The sequence below is a fragment of the Camelus ferus genome, chromosome 6 (assembly GCF_009834535.1).
Source record: "Camelus ferus isolate YT-003-E chromosome 6, BCGSAC_Cfer_1.0, whole genome shotgun sequence".
In the NCBI taxonomy this organism is placed as follows: Eukaryota; Metazoa; Chordata; class Mammalia; order Artiodactyla; family Camelidae; genus Camelus; species Camelus ferus.
In genome coordinates, this window is record NC_045701.1 from 94,036,190 (window position 1) to 94,058,314 (window position 22,125).

General features: G+C 49.0%; 6 gene segments (V, D, J or C); all 6 read right to left on the reverse strand.

The window, feature by feature from the left end:
• The window catches only part of LOC116664456, a 220,355-nt gene extending 219,347 nt beyond the window's left edge, over nucleotides 1–1,008 (reverse strand). Inside the window, 1 exon segment of the C gene segment in view lies at nucleotides 877–1,008. Within this exon segment, the coding sequence occupies nucleotides 877–922 (46 nt within the window).
• Nucleotides 1–7,121, reverse strand: part of LOC102517513 — a 255,227-nt gene extending 248,106 nt beyond the window's left edge. Inside the window, 3 exon segments of the C gene segment in view lie at nucleotides 3,710–3,721; nucleotides 6,602–6,912; nucleotides 6,998–7,121. Coding sequence covers nucleotides 3,710–3,721; nucleotides 6,602–6,912; nucleotides 6,998–7,043 — 369 coding nt within the window.
• Nucleotides 1–13,657, reverse strand: part of LOC116664460 — a 91,158-nt gene extending 77,501 nt beyond the window's left edge. The window contains 2 exon segments of the V gene segment in view: nucleotides 13,109–13,405; nucleotides 13,510–13,657. Coding sequence covers nucleotides 13,109–13,405; nucleotides 13,510–13,555 — 343 coding nt within the window.
• LOC102508908 overlaps nucleotides 1–22,125 on the reverse strand; it is a 226,113-nt gene that overhangs the window by 137,942 nt on the left and 66,046 nt on the right.
• The window catches only part of LOC102504046, a 148,906-nt gene that overhangs the window by 88,295 nt on the left and 38,486 nt on the right, over nucleotides 1–22,125 (reverse strand).
• The window catches only part of LOC102505942, a 78,584-nt gene that overhangs the window by 47,396 nt on the left and 9,063 nt on the right, over nucleotides 1–22,125 (reverse strand). Inside the window, 1 exon segment of the V gene segment in view lies at nucleotides 18,189–18,499. Within this exon segment, the coding sequence occupies nucleotides 18,189–18,499 (311 nt within the window).

The window sequence follows — 22,125 nt, forward strand, 5'->3', positions numbered from 1 at the left end:
CAAACCCTGCGTGCCCTTTGACAGAAAGATGGAGGGTGTGCAGCCTCCTGCCCCGGGAGCAGAGACAAAGGTGAGCAACTGTTTGCACGTGTTTTCCCAGTGCCTGTGCCTTCTCAGGCTACTCATCAGGTTTGAAACTTTCTGAGTCACCTTCAAAATTATACTAAAGTTTAACATTGTTTGGAGCTTTATTTCAGTTGTGAAAATACATCCTGATTACAAATATTATTGTCAGAAAGCAACACATACCACAGCAATGAAAATTTAGAATCCAGCAGAGGGTCTGTAGTAGAGTTGACCGGCAGGAAAAGGAAAACAAAGATTGTAACTACAAACTCCTCCCACACCTCTGCACCTGCTCTGGGGCTCAGCCCTGCCCTTGGTGGGTCGTTAGCACACCCTGGGGGTTGTGGGTGCCCCAGGGAGCGAGGTTTTTGTCTGGGCTCACAATGACTTCCCCTCACTGTGTCTGCCGCACAGTAATACACGGCTGTGTCCTCAGGTTTCAGGCTGTTCATTTGCAGATACACCGTGTTCTTGGCGTTGTCTTGGGAGATGGTGAATCGGCCCTTCACGGAGTCTGCATAGTATGTGCTACCATCACTACTAATAGTTGAGACCAACTCGCACTCATTCCCTGGAGCCTGGCGGTACCAGCCCATGTCAGAATCATCAAAAGTGAATCCAGAGGCTGTACAGGAGAGTCTCAGAGTCTCTCCAGCCTGCACCGAGCCTCCCCCAGACTCCACCAGCTGCACCTCAGCCTGGACACCTGCAAACACAAAGACATCCTGGTCAGGAGACTGTCACATGTCCTCTGATTCCCTCACTCATGACCACCCACATCCTCAGTAGCTCTCATTCTCCATGAATTACCTTGTAGAAGAGCAGCCAGGACCACCCAGCTCAGCCCCAGCTCCATGGTGAGTCGTCTGTGCTCAGTCCTGGTTAGAGAACAGGAGCAGCTGGGAATCCTGGGCTGGGGCTCCTCTCCCAGTGCTGCAGGGCCAGGGCCGGGTGGCTTTATCCTCAGAGGGAGGCCCTATTTGCATGCCATCTCACTATATAGATAGTCGGGGCCTTGCTGGCCTTAGAGAGGGCCAGGCCCCTGAGAAGCTGTGAGTGTCTCTGTTTTGCTGGTGTTTGTAGCATTTGGAAATATCACATTTATTGTGTGAGTTTTCAGGGTAAACTATTAGAACCTGAATTTTTTTTACGTGTGCACACGGATTCTGTGATGTCGCTGCCAGAGTTCCTCCCACGTTGGTGATGAACGCAGCCCCCAGAAGGGTAGCGCATTGTGGTCTGTGCAGGGACACATGTTAGGTGAGAGTTTGTCCAGCATTTTCACCTGTGCTCCTCCTCTTGTACATAAGTGATGCTGAGTCAGCATCAAGATAGTTGTGGACAAGGCTGGTCAAGTTTCCCAGACCCACTTTGGTGATGAGATCATGATGATTTTGAGTGTTAGTGTGTTGACCAGTAATCAGTAAGCAGAGTTCATGAGGATTGTTTTCATCTGTCTCTGCATTTCAATGCATTTCTATCAGTAATAACATTCAAGATAATGTCTTTACTTGTGATGATGGTGCTGTAATGAATAATTATTACATACTTTGTAATTTTATTTTTATGCAAGTTACAAACTACAGAATGTGGTATAAATCTTTTTTTTGTTGTTGTATGTTGAAATCTACACGTAGTGGGTTAGAAAGTTTATGTGACGTGAGAAATGTGACCAAGCCTCACCCTACCTGTATTTGACGTCTCCAGGTGGCATGTGAGCTGGGAGTAAGGTCCGATTGGAACACTTGGATGAACTGCATAATCCCAGGTGTTAAACTTCAGAGTGTGAACTGCCAGGTGTGAAGACTGAGGGCCATTCCCACCCCTATTCAGGCTCATCATTTCAAACTGCTTCTTGCACCAGAACCACTCCCCACCCAGCTGTGCTGTCCTCTGACCACAGACCTGCAGCACCTGAAGGATTCTGGTCTAGACTCAGCCATACAGGTGAGGGTCTTAGCTGCCAGAAGTAGGAAAGCATGACTAGGGGGAAGGTGGGGTGATGAAACTGGCACTGAGCCCTCAGCCACAGGGAATTTCTGTCAGGAGCCCTGGAACACTCAGGATGTGGGTTCAGAATCCAAGGATTCATCATGACTTTGCAGCACTGTCCTCAGAAGGGCTGGGCTGCACCGAGGTTCACCCACTTCTGAGAAAATTAATGTCAGAATCCTGGATAGAGTTTCCATTGATGATGGGGAAGACACTGGTTTGAATAAATAATCCTATTAGAGATTTCTTTATAGAATTGTGTGATTTTCATAACGAAAATTAGGGGATAGTGTCCAAATTCAGAAGGATGATGGAAGTCCAGAAAGCCTTCATCACACATGTAACCAGGGCTCCCGTCTGTGTGCAGGGACACGCACACACACATGCACACTCAGGTGCACATGCACATACATGCAGGGACCCACACTTTTCTGTCGTATCTGCATCCAAACCCTCTTCTCTCCAAGATACTGTCTCTGACACACATAAGACATAATTCAAGGACAGGAAACTGCTGGCATCTGAGGAAACATGGAGGACCCGTATTTTCCAGTAATGAATGAGCGACTCTGTTTTCTTGGATCCCACGACAAGGGCTGCAATGCTGGGCTTAATAGTACCTGAGATGCCATCAGCACACGGCCCTGCACTGAGCTCTGGGTTTAGTCCTTGTTTCCACTTTACAGCATGTGTGAAGGCCCCACAAGCACCTGCACACAGTGTTTTCAGTGAATGTGAGCTTTAAATTCACCTAGAGACACACCAACTATTGAAATGGCTGGTTTTATGATGAGTTGGTCCTAAACCTTGTAAGAAAGTGGCAGTTTTCCACGGAGGGGGCTCCAATATTTTTGTCCCATCAGCAGAAGTTTGGTTTGCTCCTGTATTCTCTTTATATTAGAAAATTATCACATTCTTTATTGTTTATTCTTCAGACATGAGGGAAGGTCTGGATAACACAGTCTCACCTGCATGTAGCTCCTTGTTCAGAATATCTGAACATGCTGGGAACAACACAATTGCTCTCTGGGTTCTGGGTTTAGCCACAGTCTGTTCTCTGCTCCATCTCCAGGCTTAAATACAAAAACCTGCAAAATACAGATCTAGTGTGGAGTTTCCTTCCAATGAGTGTCTCTATATGTGAATTTGTTTTTTCCATCCACATGATTCACTTGTATTTGTCCATGAAGATTAACCCGTTAACCCAGCATTGCCTGACTGGGGCACCCTGGCTTCGGCAACAAAACTGATCCAATCTCACAAACTGGGAAAAATGATAACAATACTGAGTACACAGAAACCTCAGTTAAATAGATTTTGGTGACAGCACGGTGGGCTCTCATGTCCTACCAGGACAGCAGAGTCCAGCTGTGTGAAGCAGAAAGAGCCCCTGTTCCCTCCTGGCAAGGACTCAGGCAGTGAGGGGTGGTCACAGCTCAGCCGGTGAGAAGCCCTGGGTGCCTTGCTCACTACAGCCCCTCCCCCAACATCTATTCCCATCTGCAAAATAGTTGTTATTCCCGTGTATGCTAGGAAGTTGCCGATGGCTCACTGTGATTCCAGGCACAGAACGCAAATCGTTGTTGATTCCAGATGAAAACATTTCTTTTTTCTGGAGAAATAACTGGCCATCTCCTTGTTTCAGGTCAACATTTTCACGGCCCTTATGGAATCAGACAAGTCTCCGTGTGACTGTGAGGCTGCTGAGAAAACAGGTGTGGGACCCACACTGGGCCCATGGCTGCGCCCTGTGTTTCTCCCCCACCCTGGAGTTTGAGTCTAAGTCATTCTCCTGGGTCCCAGCTTCCACATCTGTGCAGTAGGAAGCTCTGCAGGCTTTGCCTGAGAACTATTGTAAGGTGTGTCCTTCGTAGGTAAGACCTTGCACTGTAGGCAAGTACTTAATTGGCATTCACTCTGACTTTGAAAGCAGGTTGTTCCAGCTGGAAGTGGCCGGCCTTCCTCCCACTCCTTGGAAATAGGGGCTGATCTACTGGGCCTGTGCTGAGCATCCTTCATCCTGGCTCCTTCAGAACCAGACTGTTCCCTTAGACCTGACTGGTGTTAGCCCTGCTGGCTATTTGAGCTGTTTGACCTTTTAGGCTGCTTGGAAATTATTCCTTTACTCTCCAGAAATCACCTTGAGAAATGGGGTCCAAGTTATCGAACTGTTTTGAAGTCACTTCTGCAGTAGGAACCACCACGGAGTTTTTGTTTTAAACCCAGTGAAGGATGCACAGAAGAATCATTTGTGTCATTTAACATCTGTAAATTTGACAATGAAAAAGAGTAGTTAGTGGATAAATTTCAAAGAAATTTCCAATGAAAAAACATTTCTTCTTTGTATGATCCTACAACAAATGAGGGAAAAAGGACAGACAATTCTGACTCCGTGGGAAAAAAAGCCCAAGTTCAGAAAGAAGATGTTTGCCTGGAATCATTATGGATGGGCTTCCAGGGAAGGTGATGGTCCAGAAGAGCATCCCCAGTGTCTGGGAGGAAACCCGTCCATGGCTCCTGCACCTGCTCTGAAACTGGTCCTACCGTTTCCCTCTTGATCCTGGGTGCCCCCTGGTGGCCTGAGCCCTCCCTGCAGGGATGGTTTCATCAGGGTCACCCTGACTTCCCCTCCCTCACTCTGCCTCCTGAGACAATGACACATGGCTGTGTCCTGAGAGACCCTAGAGCTGAGCTGCAGGGAGAACTCATTCTTCAATGTGTCTCTGGAGATCAAGAGTCATTGTAGGACAGACGGGGGGTACACTGTGGAGCCCCCTGCATCCAAACATCTCAGTCATCCAGCCCTTTCCCTGAGGTGTGATGGATCCAGACTCAGCAGTAACCACTGTGTGTGATGGAGGGGGTCCCAGAGACAGAGCAGGTGGAGGGGAAGGTGTTCAATAGTCCTGGCCTGACTCCTGCACCAGCACCTGGGGCAGGACAGCTGGAGACTGGGGACATAAAGACACACTCGCTTCACAGCACCATGCACGTAAGTCTACTTTCCTCAGACCCAGGAGGTGCTCACAGCTGAGACGAGCCATCAAGAGGAAGATTGACCAGAAGGAGTCCGTGTCCCTTTGGATTAAGCCTTCGGCTCTCAGAGAGTCATGTCAGTGAAGATAAGAACCCTGACTCTGAAGGTGACAATGACCCTCGGACCATTTATCAGTCAGGCCCTTGAGATGCTTTTCTCCACGAGGTCTGGGCCTGCGGGATTCTGTGTCCATCTTTGCATGTCCCAGTTTTATCAAGAAACCTGATGAGTAATGTTAGAGATAATCCTTACCTGGAAATCTGATCACCCTCAATATTTGATCCAATTCACCTAATCCACCATCTCCAAGGGAACATCTGACCACTCTGGCCTCCGGTATCAAGAATCCTCTGGAGACAGTCTGCCCAGAATCCCCCTGACCTTGAAGCCTCCTCACAGTGGTTTTCCACCCAGTCTATGTCACCATCTTCTCGGCCATAAATCTCCATTTTACCGTCTGTGTTTGTAATTGAGACAAGTTTCCAAGGCTGACACAAATACCCAAAGTGAGATGTGAATTTGTTTATTTGAAGAAAATTTATATTGAAGCTTTATTTCAAGCTCAATGCCCCCATCAGTATAACTCATGCCTGGATGGAGCTTGTCTGTCACAGATAATTTCTGGTAAGTCACTCACAGCACTTTGTGCTCAGGGACGCTGCACTGCGCTTCAGGACAACACATGGACCAGCTCAAACAGGCAAACTGTCTCCTTCTACCACAAAGAGGGAAAAACCTGGCACTAACTGGACCTGGAAGGAGACTCATTTACGTGATGGGAGTTGAAACAAGAGGGCAGAGCATCTCACCTTGACCGACCTCAAGGGGGAATGTTAGTGTGTTGGGCGATTCAAAGTGCTGCCCACGTTGCAATTGTCCATGAGGTGTTTAAATACAACAGCAGTTTTCATATTGGGCTGCAAATTAATTTTATCCCATATTTGAACTGTAGTCCCCGTGCCCCGTGAGTAATGAGGATCCCTGCACATGCTGTCCGGGGCACCCTGGCATTAGCGTCTGTAAAACGCATCCTGCACAATGCAAACCCTTGTGCCCTTTGACAGGAAGATGGAGGGTGTGCAGCCTCCTGCCCTGGGAGCAAAGACAAAGATGAATAACAGTTTAGACGTGTAGTACAAGTGCCTGGGCCTTCTCAGAACATTCAACAGTTCTGAGACATCCAGACTCACCTAGAAAATTATGTTAAAACCTAGCATCCTTTGGACCTTTTTGAGAAGAAAACAAAATATATCCTGAGTACAATATTATTGTTGGATACAAATGAGTCAAAAGAATGAAAAATTAGTGTCCAGCAGGGGGTCTCTGGTAGAGCAGATGAGCAGGAAAAGGAAACCAGGGATTCTAACCGCAAACCCCTCTCGGCCCCTCTGCACCTGCTCTGGGGCTCAGCCTTGCCCTTGGCGGCTCCTGAGCACCCCCCGGGGGTCCTGGGCTCCCCAGGCGGGGAGGTTTGTGTCTGGGCGCACCCTGACTTCCCCTCACTGTGTCTCTGGCACAGTAATACACGGCCGTGTCCTCAGGGGTCACAGAGCTCAGCTGCAGGGAGAACTGGTTCTTGGACGTGTCCCTGGAGATGGAGGTGCGGCTCTTGAGGGATGGGCTATAGTAAGTGCTGCCACTATAAGCTATGGCTCCCATCCACTCCAGCCCCTTCCCTGGGGGCTGGCGGATCCAGCTCCAGTAGTAATAGCTGGTTGTGATGGAGCCACCAGAGACAGTGCAGGTGAGGGAGAGCGTCTGCGAGGGCTTCACCAGGCCTGGGCCCGACTCCTGCAGCTGCACCTGGGACAGGACACCTGGGGACACGGAGAATCAGTCATCGTGAGTCACCTCCACCACTTCCATCCCCACAGACCCGTGCCTGGCACCTGAGACACTCACCTTGGGGACTTGCCACCAGGCACAGGAGAAGACCCAACAGTCTCATCTTCCCCTAGACCACAGCCCTGCCTTCCCCAGAGACCTCAGCCCCGTGTGAGGACAGAGCTGTGAGCTCCCACCTCCCAAGCGTGGATTTTACCCTCGAGCTTGAAGGGGAATTTGCATGTGGAGGGGCCCTGTCTTCATAAATAGGGAAGGGCTGAGTTAGTCTCCCCTGTTTCTTTGAGAACCGCTGTGAGTGTCACTTCTCTTGGCTTATGTGGCTTGTGCATCAGGGAGGGGAGGGGACCTGTCCATGGGACCCCTTGGACACCAGTCAAAGGGCAGCCCCTCCCTCTGGGACAAGAGCTGCTCTCCTTCAAGCCCATCTTCCCTCCCGCCCTTCCTTTCCCGGCCCAGTGCTCCTCATCCACTCAGAACCTGTTCCTTTTCCCCAGAACTGAGCCCAGGACAGATCCCCCTGTGTTTCCCTGGACCCTCCTCTGCGTGTCTTCGTCATTGGACGTGTGAGTGTCGCATGGTCAGCTTGCAGTTTTCATGTGAGATAGAGGCCCGCATTCTGCTCCACCCTTCCTGTGCTGTGGGAGTAGAAAAGCTGTCTTGTGAGGTGGGCCCTCAGGAACCCCACTGTGTCAAACCCATGAAGCCGCATTTCGTTCATCACACCCAACCCCTCTCAGTTCACACCCTCAACGTTCTAGACGTTGTCCATGGGCCTCATGGTCTATTCACACCCCTGTGGGGACCCACAGAGAGAGGGGGGGTTATACACAAAATGAGACAAGATGCAGAACCTTGAGAGGGAGACCCTCATCGGAGCACAGTCAGAAACAACAGGCAGCAGGAAGAGGGGGAAGCAGGTGCTGACAAGCCAGAGCTTCAGGGCTTTCCCCAAGGACCCCGCCTCTGCAGACAGAGGTGGGGAGGTGGGGGACGGATGCCTCACTCAGACGGCGCATGCTCGTTATTTAGGGAAGGGGACAGACATGCTGGGTTCAAAACCAACTCCTCCCTAAGACACAAGTGCACCTCAAAATGAGAAGCTCTGATCAACTTCTGCCTGTTCCCTGGCTCTACATTCAGCCTGGACCTCACTTCTGCTTTTAGTCCCCCAGGTTCACCACTGATTCAGCACGTCTGGAACTGGATTCCTACTAGATGATCTAGGAGCAGTGATACCAACCCTAATCACACAGGCTTCAAGCCCCTTGGCCACTCCCATCCCAGCCCCCTTCCACTCCCTCCTGTCAAATGTACAGACTTGCACTCAGCCTCCCAAGTGCCCTTCCTGCCTCATTCTCCGCCTAACTTTACCTCTGTTATAAACCCTGCATGGACAATGGGGGATCAGCAGGCTGTGAAACACACCTGACGTCCCAGGGTCAATGTTTGATGCGGGGATGGTCACCTGTCTATAAACTGTTCGCCACAAGTCATGTAGACGTCATGTTCGTCAATAGGTTCGAGCTCAGGAGACTCTTCTGGGAGTCAGTCTAGTGGGCACAGAATCACCCAGTTCTCACAGGTGAGCTGAGGTGTCATGAGAGGTCCTGGTAATGACCGCAGACCCCAGGCTCACAAGGCTGCTGGCTGGGGGGTGGACTGAACCACCCTAACCTCACGTCCTGGTGTGGATGCAAATGAGTCCAGGCCACCATCACCTCTGGGCTCTACTGTCACACCTGTCTCCCGAGTATCTCATCGGTGCGACCAACCTGGTGTTTCTAAAGCATAACCAGGGGAGGTGGTCTCTGCACGTTTCCCTTCTGCGTAGGATCCAGATGAGCGTCCTTGAGCTCCCAGGTCCTCCCTGAAGAGTGAAGAGGAAGCACCTTGGGCTCTGGATGTGGACCTTCTGGGGCTGTTTCCCAGCAGCACCACCTGCATGTGGCCCTGTCCAGTCATTTAACCAGACTGTCACCTTCCCCTCGGATATGAGGTGGAGAAGTGGGTTTCCGTGGAAGGTGCATCATTCTGTTCCAGGTGTTGATTGTGACAGAAGAAATTTCCACAGCCCCTGACAGCTTGATACAACATCAGGCACTCGTATTCTTCAGGACCCTGTGATGTGAGTGCATCTGGAGAATAAGGGCTTTCCTACCCAGAAGTGCCCCCAGATGTGCCAGGATGATGTCTGGAGGGTCTGTTCCTCTTGTGCTCAGGTGTCTGGATGCTGGCTGTGGTTTTGGCTGCAAGCAGAGTTAGGGCTGAGGGCCAGCCCTGGGATCCAGCCCTGTGGGCCTCTTCTTGTGCACGGGGCTGCACCCCAGACAGGTCACTGGGTCAGCTGGTGCCCCCTTCCCAGTTGCTACTCTGGGCAACTTCCTGCAAACCTAAATGCAGTTTTACTCTGTGACCCAGCAACCACACTCCTAGGTAATTATGTAACTAGCCTTCAGACATGTCCACACAACAAAGTGCACATGAATGATTACATAGCTCCATTCGGAAATGACAGAAATGGAGGAACACAATGTCCTTCCTCAGGGAATGAACAAACAACCTATGGGTCACCTCTGCAGTCAAATTCTATTCAGCAACTTATAAAATGAACTGCCAAACTAGGAAATGTCCACAAAAGATTTAATGCCTACAGAGTGAAAGAAATCAGTCTAAAAATGGTTCATACTGTGTGATTTTATTTTTTGCTTGTTCTGTAGAATGCAGAACCACATGTGTAGTAAAAAAGTTCAATGATTTCAGGTATTTGTGGAGAGTTTAAAACTGGTGGGCTTTCTATCAGGACCCGGGTGTTATCTGACCCCTCCAGGCTCCAAGCCATATTGCTGGGCACACACAGCAGCAATCCATCACCAAACAGACGTATTTCTACGTGATGAGGCCTGAGCTGGCCTGATGCACACCTAGAAGTGGCCCATGTGCCCGTGGTGCCTCCTCCTGCATCGGTGCCTCCTTTGTCCTAAGCTTCACCTGTGACCCAGTGGGGATTTGCCTACAGTCAGCTGACAGAGGAGAAGGGGACACAGACCTGGACTACAGAGAGCTCTGCATGGTACACAGGCACCTCCTGACAGTGGACAGTGGGCGCCCTGTCGTCCTGCCTGGGACATCCCTGAAGGATGGTGTGGGGGACTCCTCCCAGTGGGCAGGACTCTGGGCAGTGCACCTGGATGTTCACCCTCCTGGAAGGAGAAAGAACAGGTAATTGATGTGATATGTGGGTTCTGTCTGACAGAAGTCCCACCGTGATGGAAAGATTTACTCAAGATGCTGTGGGAAGTCAAGGGAGTGAGAAGGATTCAGAGACCAACTCCCCGAACCTCTCAAACACTCCCATATTTACTGTGCACAGTCAGGGAAAAGACCACAAACAATTGTGTCATGGAACACAGGAGCTTAAGGAAAAGCAGGATCTGGTAGAGACCATAAATTCCACAACGTGTACAAAGGCTTTATTTATCTTCAGGGCAGCATGGGGGAGGGGAACAAGGTACACTCTTCAGGAATCAGATATAAGAAGATGGTTACAAAACAGACCTCCAGGCCTCCGGTTTCTTGTCTTGGGGGCTACAGACTAACTAAACAGCAGCAAGCATTCCCAGAACTTACAGATGAGGGCATAGGTGGTCGCTTTGCCACAAGCAGAGTAAACCCTGAACACGGACCTATGCTTATGAGAAACAAGCCGTGTCCTGCATTTATAGCAAGGGGCACACGATGGCTTTGTCATGTGGAAGCAGCCCTAAGCTAAAACCTCATCTCTGCAAGCAAGGCATTGTCTCTGCTTTTTACGGCAAGGCGACAGGGCTGCAGGTGCACAGGTGCCGGCTAGCAAAACGCTTAGGACTCTTTTTAAATAAGCACACTTGTTCTTCTTAAAGGTCACAGGCAGCTGGGGTCTGTTACAACTTATGGCCCCAATCATGGGCTCCCAGAATTAGACAAATCGTGGGTTGTTGCCTGGGCGGGATCAGGCTGGATGGTCAAGGAATTCAGAGGAGTATGGTTTGGAAAAATTTGTGACTAAAAGTGTTAAAAGGAGACATGTGGCTCGTCCTCTCTAAATAGGCAAAAAGGTGAAAACATTTTAATCCCATGATTATAATTCCCACAAGGTGACCTCTGGAGAGGAAGTTTAATACTCAAAGGGACAAGTTGGCCAGTGATGGAGGTACTGGCCTGTCTGTTTCCACAGCTGCCTCTGTCATCACGCAATGTGCTCATGGTCACTGAGGCCTTGGTGGCAGGATGGAGGTCATGCGTGGACTCAGTGACATGGACGTCCACTCACCAAGGTACTCCTGTTAGAGTCAATTGTGAGGACCCTTCCTGCCAGCTGCAGAGAGAAATCCTAACGTCCTGACTGGCAGCATTTCCTGGGCTGCTCAGCCACCACCTGTTGGCAGGTTGGCTACTTTGGGCCACTTCCATCATAGAACAGGTAACCTCCTGTTCTAACTAAATCTATATATCTATACTGGATATAAATTTTCTTTCTTAGAAAGCAGGGAATGCAATTCTCTTGCCAAAACCACCACCCAGGGACTTTCAGATCCCACAGTCTCGGGAGTCCAGCAGCCAGCATTGCTTCTGATCGGGAACTCACTTTACAGCAGAGGAAATGCATCAATCGGCCCGAGCGCACGGATCCACCAGTCCTAGATTCCTCACCATCCCACAGCTGCTGGGTTTTAGAACACAAGCTGCCTGTAGAAGATCAACAGCAGTGCCAGGTGGGTAGTGACACCTTGCAGGGCTGAGGTGAGGTTCTCCGGCCGACTGTGAACTATTTACTCTCAGTATGTTGTTCTTCTCTCACAGCCTTGATTCATGGGTCACAGAATCAGGAAATGGATGGGTGGTGGCACCACTCATTGTTACCCCCAGTGACCACTAGCTAGCTTGCCTTCTTTCCCTGTGTCTTTATGCTCTACTGGCCTATGGCCTTGGTCCCCGAGGGAGGAACACTTCCACCAGGAGAGAGGACGATGATTTCTTTGACCTGCTCTTTAAGTCTGTTTTCTGGGCTTTTTGGCTCCTCAAGCCTCTGAACCTACAGGCAAAGAAGGGAGAGGATGAGCTGCCTGGGTGACTGCTTCTGACTCCCGGGGGAGCTGGAGCCCATCCCCGCCATGGGAGTGAAGAGGGGTTTACGGGGACAGGGGTCCCTTCCTGTGTCTCCCTATTAGGATGTCTTGTCGTCAAGGTGAACAGAAAACCACAACAACTCAACCCAAGGATGACTGTTTTGGTCCAGATCCATTGGAATGAAGGTTCTGGTCACTTCACTGGGTCATGGCCGCACAGCTGAGGTGCTTGCTGAAGGCAAAGGCACCCAGAAGGGGGGCAGGAAGGAGGAAGCAGCAATACGAGCCGAGACTTCTGAGCAGTTATGGAAAGAGGGCTGTAGTTGTCCCGCGCACTTTCCCCTTGTTTTGCTGCAGCCACATGTATACGTGTGTGCATGCGTGTATATCCGTGTGTAAGTGTGTGTATGCGTGTGTTTATGTCTTTGTTTCTTTCATGTCTTATCCCTTCTTATGTGACTAAAGGCGAACACAGCAGTTCACGCTTCTGCTGGGACACGTACCTCCTCCTGCCCTCAGGCTGGGCTTTCCAGCAATGGCTCCCCTGGTTCTCAGCATCAGAATCACACTGGAAAGACACCCCCACTTTCCTGGTCTCCAGCTTGTGACAGTAATTTGTGGGACTGCTCAGCCTCCATGGCCATGTATGTAGAAAATATATGAATGTTCTATTGTTTTGGTTTCTCCAGGCATTGGTTCTGTTTCCTTGGAAAAACTAAACTGTACACAGAGAGGTTATTATCTCATTTATTGTAGAGTACTTGAAAACACAGGTACAGTATAAACACAAATTATAACGTTTAAAATTAAAAAACCCATCACCTATAAAATGCCAATTGTTATAAGCCCACAAAAGGTTTTCTTAATGAGAAGAGACAATCACCGCCCCATGCACCTGCTCATTGGGCTGACCCTGAACACAGCAGGTGGACCCTGAGCACCACCTGGTGGATCAGGTGCACCCCCTGGTGGGTCGTGTGCGCCCCCTGCACCCACCCTGTGTCCCTGCAGGGAGGTTTGCATCTGGGCTCACACCGACTTCCCCTCACTGTGCCTGTGGCACAGTAATACACGGCCGTGTCCTCAGGTTTCAGGCTGTTCATTTGCAGATACACCGTGTTCTTGGCGTTGTCTCTGGAGATGGTGAATTGGCCCTTCACGGAGTCTGCATAGTTTGTGCTATCACCACTCCAGCTAATAGCTGAGACCCACTCCAGCCCCTTCCCTGGAGCCTGGCGGACCCAGCCCATGGCATAATCATCAAAAGTGAATCCAGAGGCTGCACAGGAGAGTCTCAGAGACCCCCCAGGCTGCACCAAGCCTCCCCCAGACTCCACCAGCTGCACCTCAGCCTGGACACCTGCAAACACAAAGACATCCTGGTCAGGAGACTGTCACACGTCCTCTGATTCCCTCACTCACGACCACCCACATCCTCAGTAGCTCTTGTTCTCCATGAATTACCTTGTAGAAGAGCAGCCAGGACAACCCAGCTCAGCCCCAGCTCCATGGTGAGTCGTCTGTGCTCAGTCCTGCTCAGAGAATGGGAGCAGCTGGGAATCCCGGGGCTGGGGCTCCTCTCCCAGAGCTGCAGGGCCAGGGCCGGGTGGCTTTATCCTCAGAGGGAGGCCCTATTTGCATGTCATCTTCCTATATAGAAAATTGGGGCATTGCTGCCTTCAGAGATGGCCGTGCCCCTTAGCAGCTTTGAGTGTCTGTGGTTTGCTTGTGTTGGTAGCATTTGAAAATATCATTTTTATTATGTGAATTTTTCAGGACAAACACTTTGAACCCATATGTTCTTTTGTTTCTGCTCTTGGAAACAAATCCTGTGGCGTAGTTGTCAGTGATCCTTCCATACTGGAGACTTAAGCAACCCCAGAAGTGTAGAGCACTGTGGACTGTCCAGGGACCATATTTGAGGAGCGTTTGTCCCATTGTTTTCAGGTGTGCTCTGCCTCTCTGGACATAACTGATCTAGAATCAATTATAAGACAGAGTTGGACAAGTCTGGTGAGGATTCCTGGACCCCCTACTGTGATGAGAACATGATGATTTTGTTCTATTACGGTGTTTATCTAATTATATTTAAGCAGGGTTTATAAAAATATTCTCAGGAATCTCTAATATTTGACTTTCATTATATATATATAAACATTTTTTATTGAGTTATAGTCATTTTACAATGTTGTGTGAAATTCCAGTGTAGAGCACAACTTGTCGGTTATACGTGAAGATGTATACATTCATTCTCACGTTGTCTTTCGCTGTGAGCCACCACAAGATCCTGCATATACTTCCTTCTGCTACACAGTACAATCTTGTTTATCTATTCTACATTTAAAATCCCAGTCCCTTCCCACCCCCCCATCCCCCTGGGAACCACAAGTTTGCGTTCTATGTCTATGAGTCTGTTGTCTTTTTTTTTTTTTTTTTTAGATTCCGCATATGAGCGATCTCATATAGTATTTTTCTTTCTCCTTCTGGTTTATTTCATGTAGAATGACATTCTCCAGGAACATCCAAGTTGCTGCAAATGGCGTTATGTTATCTGTCTTTATGGCTGAATAGTATATCTTTGTATAAATATACCACATCTTCTTTATCCAGTCATCTGTTGATGGACATTTAGGCTGTATCCATGTCTTGGCTGTTGTAAATAGTGCTGCTATGAACATTGGGGTGCAGGTGTCATTTTCAAGAAGGGTTCCTTCTGGATGTATGCCCAGGAGCGGGATTCCTGGGTCATATGGTAAGTCTATTCCTAGTCTTTTGAGGAATCTCCACACTGTCCTCCATAGTGGCTGCACCAAACTGCATTCCCGCCAGCAGTGTAGGAGGGTTCCCCTTTCTCCACAGCCTCTCCAGCATTTGTCATTTGTGGACTTTTGAATGATGGCCATTCTGGCTGGTGTGAGGTGATACCTCACTGTAGTTTTGATTTGCATTTCTTTGATAATTAGTGATATTGAGCATTTTTTCACGTGCGTATTGATCATTTGTATGTCTTCCTTGGAGAATTGTTTGTTTAGGGCTTCTGCCCATGTTTGGATTGGGTTATTTGTTTTTTCCTTATGAAGTCGTATGAGCTGCTTATATATTCTGGAGATCAAGCCTTTGTCAGTTTCATTTGCAAAAATTTTCTCCCATTCCATAGGTTGTCTTTTTGCTATACTTATGGTTTCCTTTGCTGTGCAGAAGCTTGTAAGTTTAATTACGTCCCATTTGTTTATTCTTGCTTTTATTTCTATTGCTTGGGTAGACTGTTCTTGGAGAACATTTTTGAGATGTATATCAGATAATGTTTTGCCTATATTTTCTTCTGGGAGGTTTATTGTATCTTGTCTTATGTTTGAGTCTTTGATCTATTTGGAGTTTATTTTTGTGTATGGTGTAAGGGAGTGTTCTAGCTTCATTGATTTACATGCTGCTGTCCAGTTTTCCCAACACCATTTGCTGAAGAGACTGTCTTTATTCCATTGTGTATTCTTGCCTCCTTTGTTGAAGATTAGTTGACCAAAAATTTGTGGGTTCATTTCTGGGCTCTCTATTATGTTCCATTGGTCCATATGTCTGTTTTTGTACCAATACCATGCTGTCATGATGACTGAAGCTCTATAGAATTGTGTGAAGCCTGGGAGAGTTATTCCTCCAGCCTTTTTCTTTTTCTTCAGTAATGCTTTGGAAATTCTAGATCTTTGATGGTTCCATACAAATTTTATTATGATTTGTTCCAGTCTGAAATACATATTATCTGAAGCAACGTAAAAGAAAACAAATGAAACATTAGGACACAGAAGAGGGTCTCTAGTGGAGCTCCTGGGCAGGAAGAGGAAACCACGGGTTCTAACAAGACTCCCCTCCCAACCCCCTCTGCACCTGCTCCTGGGGCTCAGCCTGCACTTGGTGGGTCCTGAGCACCCCCTGGAGGTTCTGGGCTCCCCACGCAGGGAGGTTTCTGTCAGGGCTCACACTGACCTCCCCACAGGGAAGTGCAAGTTAAAGCAGTAAGTGTGCATCACTGCAAAGCATTCGAGTGACTGACTCCCAGGACACTGAGGACATCAAACAATGGGAGGAGGTGGAGCGGCAGGAAGCCCCTTCCCTCAGGTGGGGGTGCAGAATGGGAAGCCCCCTCGGGGACGTTTTGGTGGCTTCTTACAAAACTAAACACACTACCGTCCTGTGCTCCAGCATAGTGCTCTTTTGTATGCATACGAAGGAGAATGCGATTTATGTCCAAATACCTGCACCCGAGGTTCCCTCGGCTTTAGTCATATTTGCGGATATTTGGAAGCAACCAAGATGTGCTTTCATAATAAATGAATAATGAACACTGTTCACCCAGAAAATGGACAATGAAATGTCAAATAATTGGAAGGAACATCAAAGGAAGTGGTGGAAATGCTAAAATTCCAGAGCAAAACTGGCCGGGTTATTTCCAGAATGTGAATGTGGCCAGGGAGGACGGAGGCTCCTAACCGTTGTGCAGAGTCACACTGAAGGGAAGACAGCGTGGGGTTGTCAGGAGGGAAATTTCCTCCCCAGACGTCTTGCGTTCTCGAGGCTGGGCTCATAATAAAATTCACAAGGACAGATTAATGGGAGAAAAGTAGTAAATATTAATCATGCTCTTGGGTGTGACATAGAAATGGATGAGAAGACACCAAAGCAGGCAGCTCACATCCTTTTGGACAAAGCTACACAGTATCATGAGGAACTGACAGGGTGAAGAAATCTGTGGTTTGGGGCTCAATTAGTGAAGAACCTGAGAAGAGCTTGTGTGGGGGTTAGCGCATCAGGGAAGGAGCAGAGTCTGCCGCCAGGAGCCGCCAGGCTGGGTCCCCACGTGGGGTGACGGGTGTCCTTCCACCTCCAGACGCAGGGAGCGTGCCTTTCACAGGAGAGGCGTAAGTCTCGCGCTGGGAGACAGAGGGGAAGGTCCGAGTGTCCCTCTTGTGGTGGCTGCTCCTTAAGCCACTGTAAGTCACAGTAATCGGCATGGCACTGGGGCACATTCTGGGTGGAACGCCCTGGACCCCGCACTTGGTGTGTGCTGGAGCGTTTGTGTTTACCTCTGCACACCCGGCGTGTGATGCAGGTACCAGCTGTACCTGCTTTTCCAGGTGTGAGCTGCACTGTGCAGCCTCGCGTGCGTGCGGGGTGCGGGAGAGCACACAGCAGGGGGCCAGAGCCCTCCCGGCCAGACCTGGGCTTGTAAGCACGGGACCTGACCAGCCCCGAAGGGGATCCTGGACAAGCCGGGCGTGCCTGGTGAGGATGCAGAGCCCTCTTCCTGGAGTGAGAGCGCGGGTGGCTTTCCTGCTTCTGGTGCTCACCTGAGACTGCACGGTGAAGAAAGCGTCCTGCAGTCGGTCTGCAGTAGTTTCTGAAATTTCACACGTCAGTGCCCACCTGTCTGTAACAGGTCCCTCCCAATTATTTGTGTGTTTATCAGGTGATAATTGATCAGAGAGCACGTGACCCAACGTAACCTGCACAGGGAACAGGGAGCAGGTGCCTCTATTCTGCAGGGATTCTCTGGACCTGGAGGAGGAGCACACATGGCCACGGCCCCACCCGTCCCCTCTCACTGGCGTCCTTCCCTGTGACCCGCTTGTGGTCCTGGGGGGCTGCCAGGCTCACCGGGCTTCTCATGCAGGATGTCAGCCAGGAGCCCCCACCTGGCAGGGACAAGTGTCCCCATCAGTAGGGTGGGGCTGAGAGTTCACAGGGGAGGAGGGTAGAGTGTGTTTAACTGTCAGTAAATCCACTAAATGGTTTTGAAACTGCTGCACATTGACCATAAAGGGACAGGGGCCAACAAGAGTATTTAAAGCAGGAGACTCTCCGCCTTTTGTGCAGGAGAGAATATTTGTTTAACTGTTGTTTTTCCTTTTAGAAAACCTTTCTAATTTAGACACTAAATGTTCAAGCACAGATTCCTGGATCCAGAGGGGTTCCTGCTCTGTGGAGAGGAAACCCCAGAGCCTGACAGGAAACCATGAAACCAGCACTTCCTGCACCTGCCCCTGGGGCTGAACGGCACAACTGGGGAGTCCTGAGTGCCCCCGGGGGTCCTAAGTGTCCCCTGTGACCCTGCAGGGAGGTTTGTGTCTGGGCTCAAACCGACTTCTCCTCACTGTGTCTGCCGCACAGTAATACACGGCCGTGTCCTCAGGTTTCAGGCTGTTCATTTGCAGATACAGCATGTTCTTGGCGTTGTCTCTGGAGATGGTGAATCGGCCCTTCACGGAGTCTGCATAGTATGTGTTACTACCGTAACTATAAATACTGGACACCCACTCCAGCCCCTTCCCTGGAGCCTGGCAGACCCAGTACATCCAGTAGCTACTGAAGGTGAATCCAGAGGCTGCACAGGAGAGTCTCAGAGACCCCCCAGGCTGCACCAAGCCTCCCCCAGACTCCACCAGCTGCACCTCAGCCTGGACACCTGCAAACACAAAGACATCCTGGTCAGGAGACTGTCACACATCCTCTGGTTCCCTCACTCACGACCACCCACATCCTCAGTAGCTCTTGTTCTCCATGAATTACCTTGTAGAAGAGCAGCCAGGACCACCCAGCTCAGCCCCAGCTCCATGGTGAGTCGTTTGTGCTCAGTCCTGCTCAGAGAACGGGAGTAGCTGGGAATCCCGGGGCTTGGGCTCCTCTCCCAGAGCTGCAGGGCCAGGGCCAGGGAGCTTTATCCTCAGAGCGAGGCCCTATTTGCATGCCATCTCACTATATTGAAAGTCAGGGCCTTGCTGGCCTCAGTGAGGGCCAGGCCCCTGAGCAGCTGTGAGTGTCTGTGGTTTGCTGGTGTTGGTAGCATTTGGAAATACCATTTTTATTATGTGAATTTTTCAGGGTAAACTCTTAGCACCCTGCTATGTTCTTTTGTTTCTACACATTAACACAAATCCTTTTCTGCAGTTGTCAGTGTTCCTTTCGTACTGGAGCGTTACACAACCCCAGAAGTGTAGAGCGTTGTGGACTGTCCAGGGACCATATTTGGTGAGGGGTCATCCCAGTGGTTTCATGTGCATTCTGCCTCTTTGGACATAACTGATCTAGAATCAATTCAAAGACAGAGTTGGACAAGCCTGGTGAGGGTTCCTGGACCCCCTCCTGTGATGAGAACACGACGATTCTGTCCTATGGTCGTGTGTGTCTGATCATGTGTGAGCAGGGATCATGCACGTATTCTCAGGAGTCTCTAATATTTGGCTTTCTATCAAGGGCAACATTCAGGAAAACATCTTTACTTATCAGGGGATTGTGATTGAAAGATGCTTAATTTCCATTGTGTTGTCTTATTTTTACTTAAATGACATGAACAATGTAACGCGCTGTCAAACTCACCTCTGCTCTGCATATTAAAACCTACACAGAGATGCAGAGATTGTCCATGTGATGTGAGAAATGGGACCAAACCTCACCTGCCTGTGTTTGACGTCTCCAGGCAGCATGAGAGCTGGGAGGAAGATTCACCCCGCACTCCTGGATCGACTGCCAAATCCCAGGTGAACTAAGGCTCTGAGTGTGAACTGCCAGGAGTGCAGCCTGAGGATCACTGCCAACTCCTCTGTGTCATATTTTCATACTGAGTCTTTCAAGAAACCACTCCCCACCCAGGTGTGCTGCCCTCAGACCAAAGCCTGGAGCAGCTCGAAGGCTTTTGGGTTAGACTCATCCACACAGGCGAGGGTCTTAGCTTCAGAAGCTGGAAAGCATAACGAGGAAGAGGTTGAGGTTATGAAATATGCATTGAGACTGAGAGTCAGAGAAGTTCTGTCAGGAGGCACAGGAACACACAGAAAGTGGATTCAGACACCCAGGCTTCATCCTGAATTCTCAGCAATATTCTTGGAAAGATGGGCTGCACCGAGGTTCACATGCTTCTGAGAAAATTAATGTCAGAATCCTGGATAGAGGATCATTGGATAGAGCTTCCATTGCTGATTGCGAAGTCATTGATTTGAATAAATATTCTCATTACAAATTGCAGTAAAGAATACTGTTTTTTATATAGAGCAAAGTAGCTGGTCTTATCCAAATTCAGAGGAAGGTGGAAGTCCTGGAAGCCATCATGAGACATATGACCTGGGCTCCCCTCAGTGTGCACAGGGACACACACACACATGCACACACAGGTGCACATGCACGTATGTGCAGAGACTCACACTCTTGTATCATATCTGCATCCAAAACCTCCTCCCTCCAAGATACTGTCTCTGACACACAAAGAGTCATAGTCCTGTGACAGGAAACTGTTGGATCTGAGGAAATATGGAGGACACGTATTTTCCAGTATTGAATGAGCGACTCTAGTTTTCTTGGATCCCACGACAAGGGCTGCAATGCTGGGCTTAACAGTACCTCAGATACCATCAGCACACGGCCCTGCACTGAGCCCTGGGTTTAGTCCTTGTTTCCACTTTACAGCATGTGTGAAGGCCCCACGAGCACCTGCACACAGTGTTTCCAGTGAACGTGAGCTTTAATTTCACCCAGAGATATACGTAGTATTGGAATAGTTGGTTTCATGGTGAGTTGACGCTAAAAATTCTAAAATGTGGCACTTTTTTGTAGTTGGGGCTCCAGTTTTTAGTCCCATCAGCAGAATTCTACTTTGCTCCAATATCCTCTTTATATTACAAAATTATCTCATTCTTTATCCCTTATTCTTCAGTCATGGGGACGGGTCTGGATAACACAGTCTCACCTGCATGTAGCTCCTAGTTCAGAACATGTGAACATGCTGGGAACAACATAATTGCTCTCTGGGTACTGGGTTTAGCCACAGTCTGATCTCTGCTCCATCTCCAGGCTTAAATATAAAAACCTACATAATCCAGATCTGGTGTGGAGTTTCCTTCCAATGAGTGTCTCTAATACGTGAAGTCATTTTTTGTCATCCACATGATTCACTTTTATTTCACCATGAAGTTGAACTCATAATCCCAGCATTGCCTGACAAGAGCAGCTTAGCTTCTGCAACAAAACGAATCAAATCTTATAAATTGGGGAAAATAACAATAATACTAAATACTCAGAAATCTCAACTACATAGAGTTTGGTGACAGCATGGTGAGATCTCATGTCTTACCAGGATGGAAGAGTCCAGCAACATGGAGAAGAAATACCTCCTTTTTCTTCCTGGCAAGGACTCAGGCAATGAGGGGTGGTCACAGCTCAGCCAGTGAGAAGCCCTGGGTGCCTTGTTCACTACAGCCCCTCCTCCAACATCTATTACCATTTGCAAAATAGTTCTTATCCCCGTGTATGCTAAGGCCTGCAGGTGGCTCACTGTGATTCCAGGGATCACAAATCCAGGCAAATCTTTGTTGATCCCAGATTAAAACATTATTCTTGCTGGAGAAATAACTGGCCATCTGTTTGTGTCAGGTCAACATTTTCATGGCCCTTATGGAATCAGACAAGACCCCGTATGAATGTGGGGCTGATGAGCAAACAGGTGTGGGACCCACACTGGGCCCATGGCTGCTCCCTGTGTTTCTCCCCCACCCTGGAGTTTGAGTCTAAGTCATTCTCCTGGGTTCCAGCTTCCACATCTGTGCAGTAGGAAGCTCTGCAGACTTTGCCTGAGAACTATTGTAAGGTGTGTCCTTCGTAGGAAAGACCATGTACTGTATGAAGTACTTAATTGGCATTCACTCTGACTTTGAAAGCAGGTTGTTCCAGCTGGAAGTGGCCGGCCTTCCCTCCCACTCCTTGGAAATAGGGGCTGATCTACTGGGCCTGTGCTGAGTATCCTTCATCCTGGCTCCTTCAGAACCAGACTGTTCCCTTAGACCTGACTGGTGTCGGGCTTGCTGGCTATTTGCGCTGTTTGAGCAGTTTGACCCTTTATGCTGCTTGGAAATTATTCCTTTTCTCTCCAGAAAACCATTTGAGAAATGGGGTCCCAATATCTAACTGTTTTGAGGTCACTTCAGCAGTAGGAACCCCAGCTGAGTTTGTGTCAAAAACAGGGAGCTGCCTTATGCAAATTTGTAGTGAAATGGACAGACCTGGCCAGAGGCAATCATGCTTCCATTAAACGTATGTCTCATC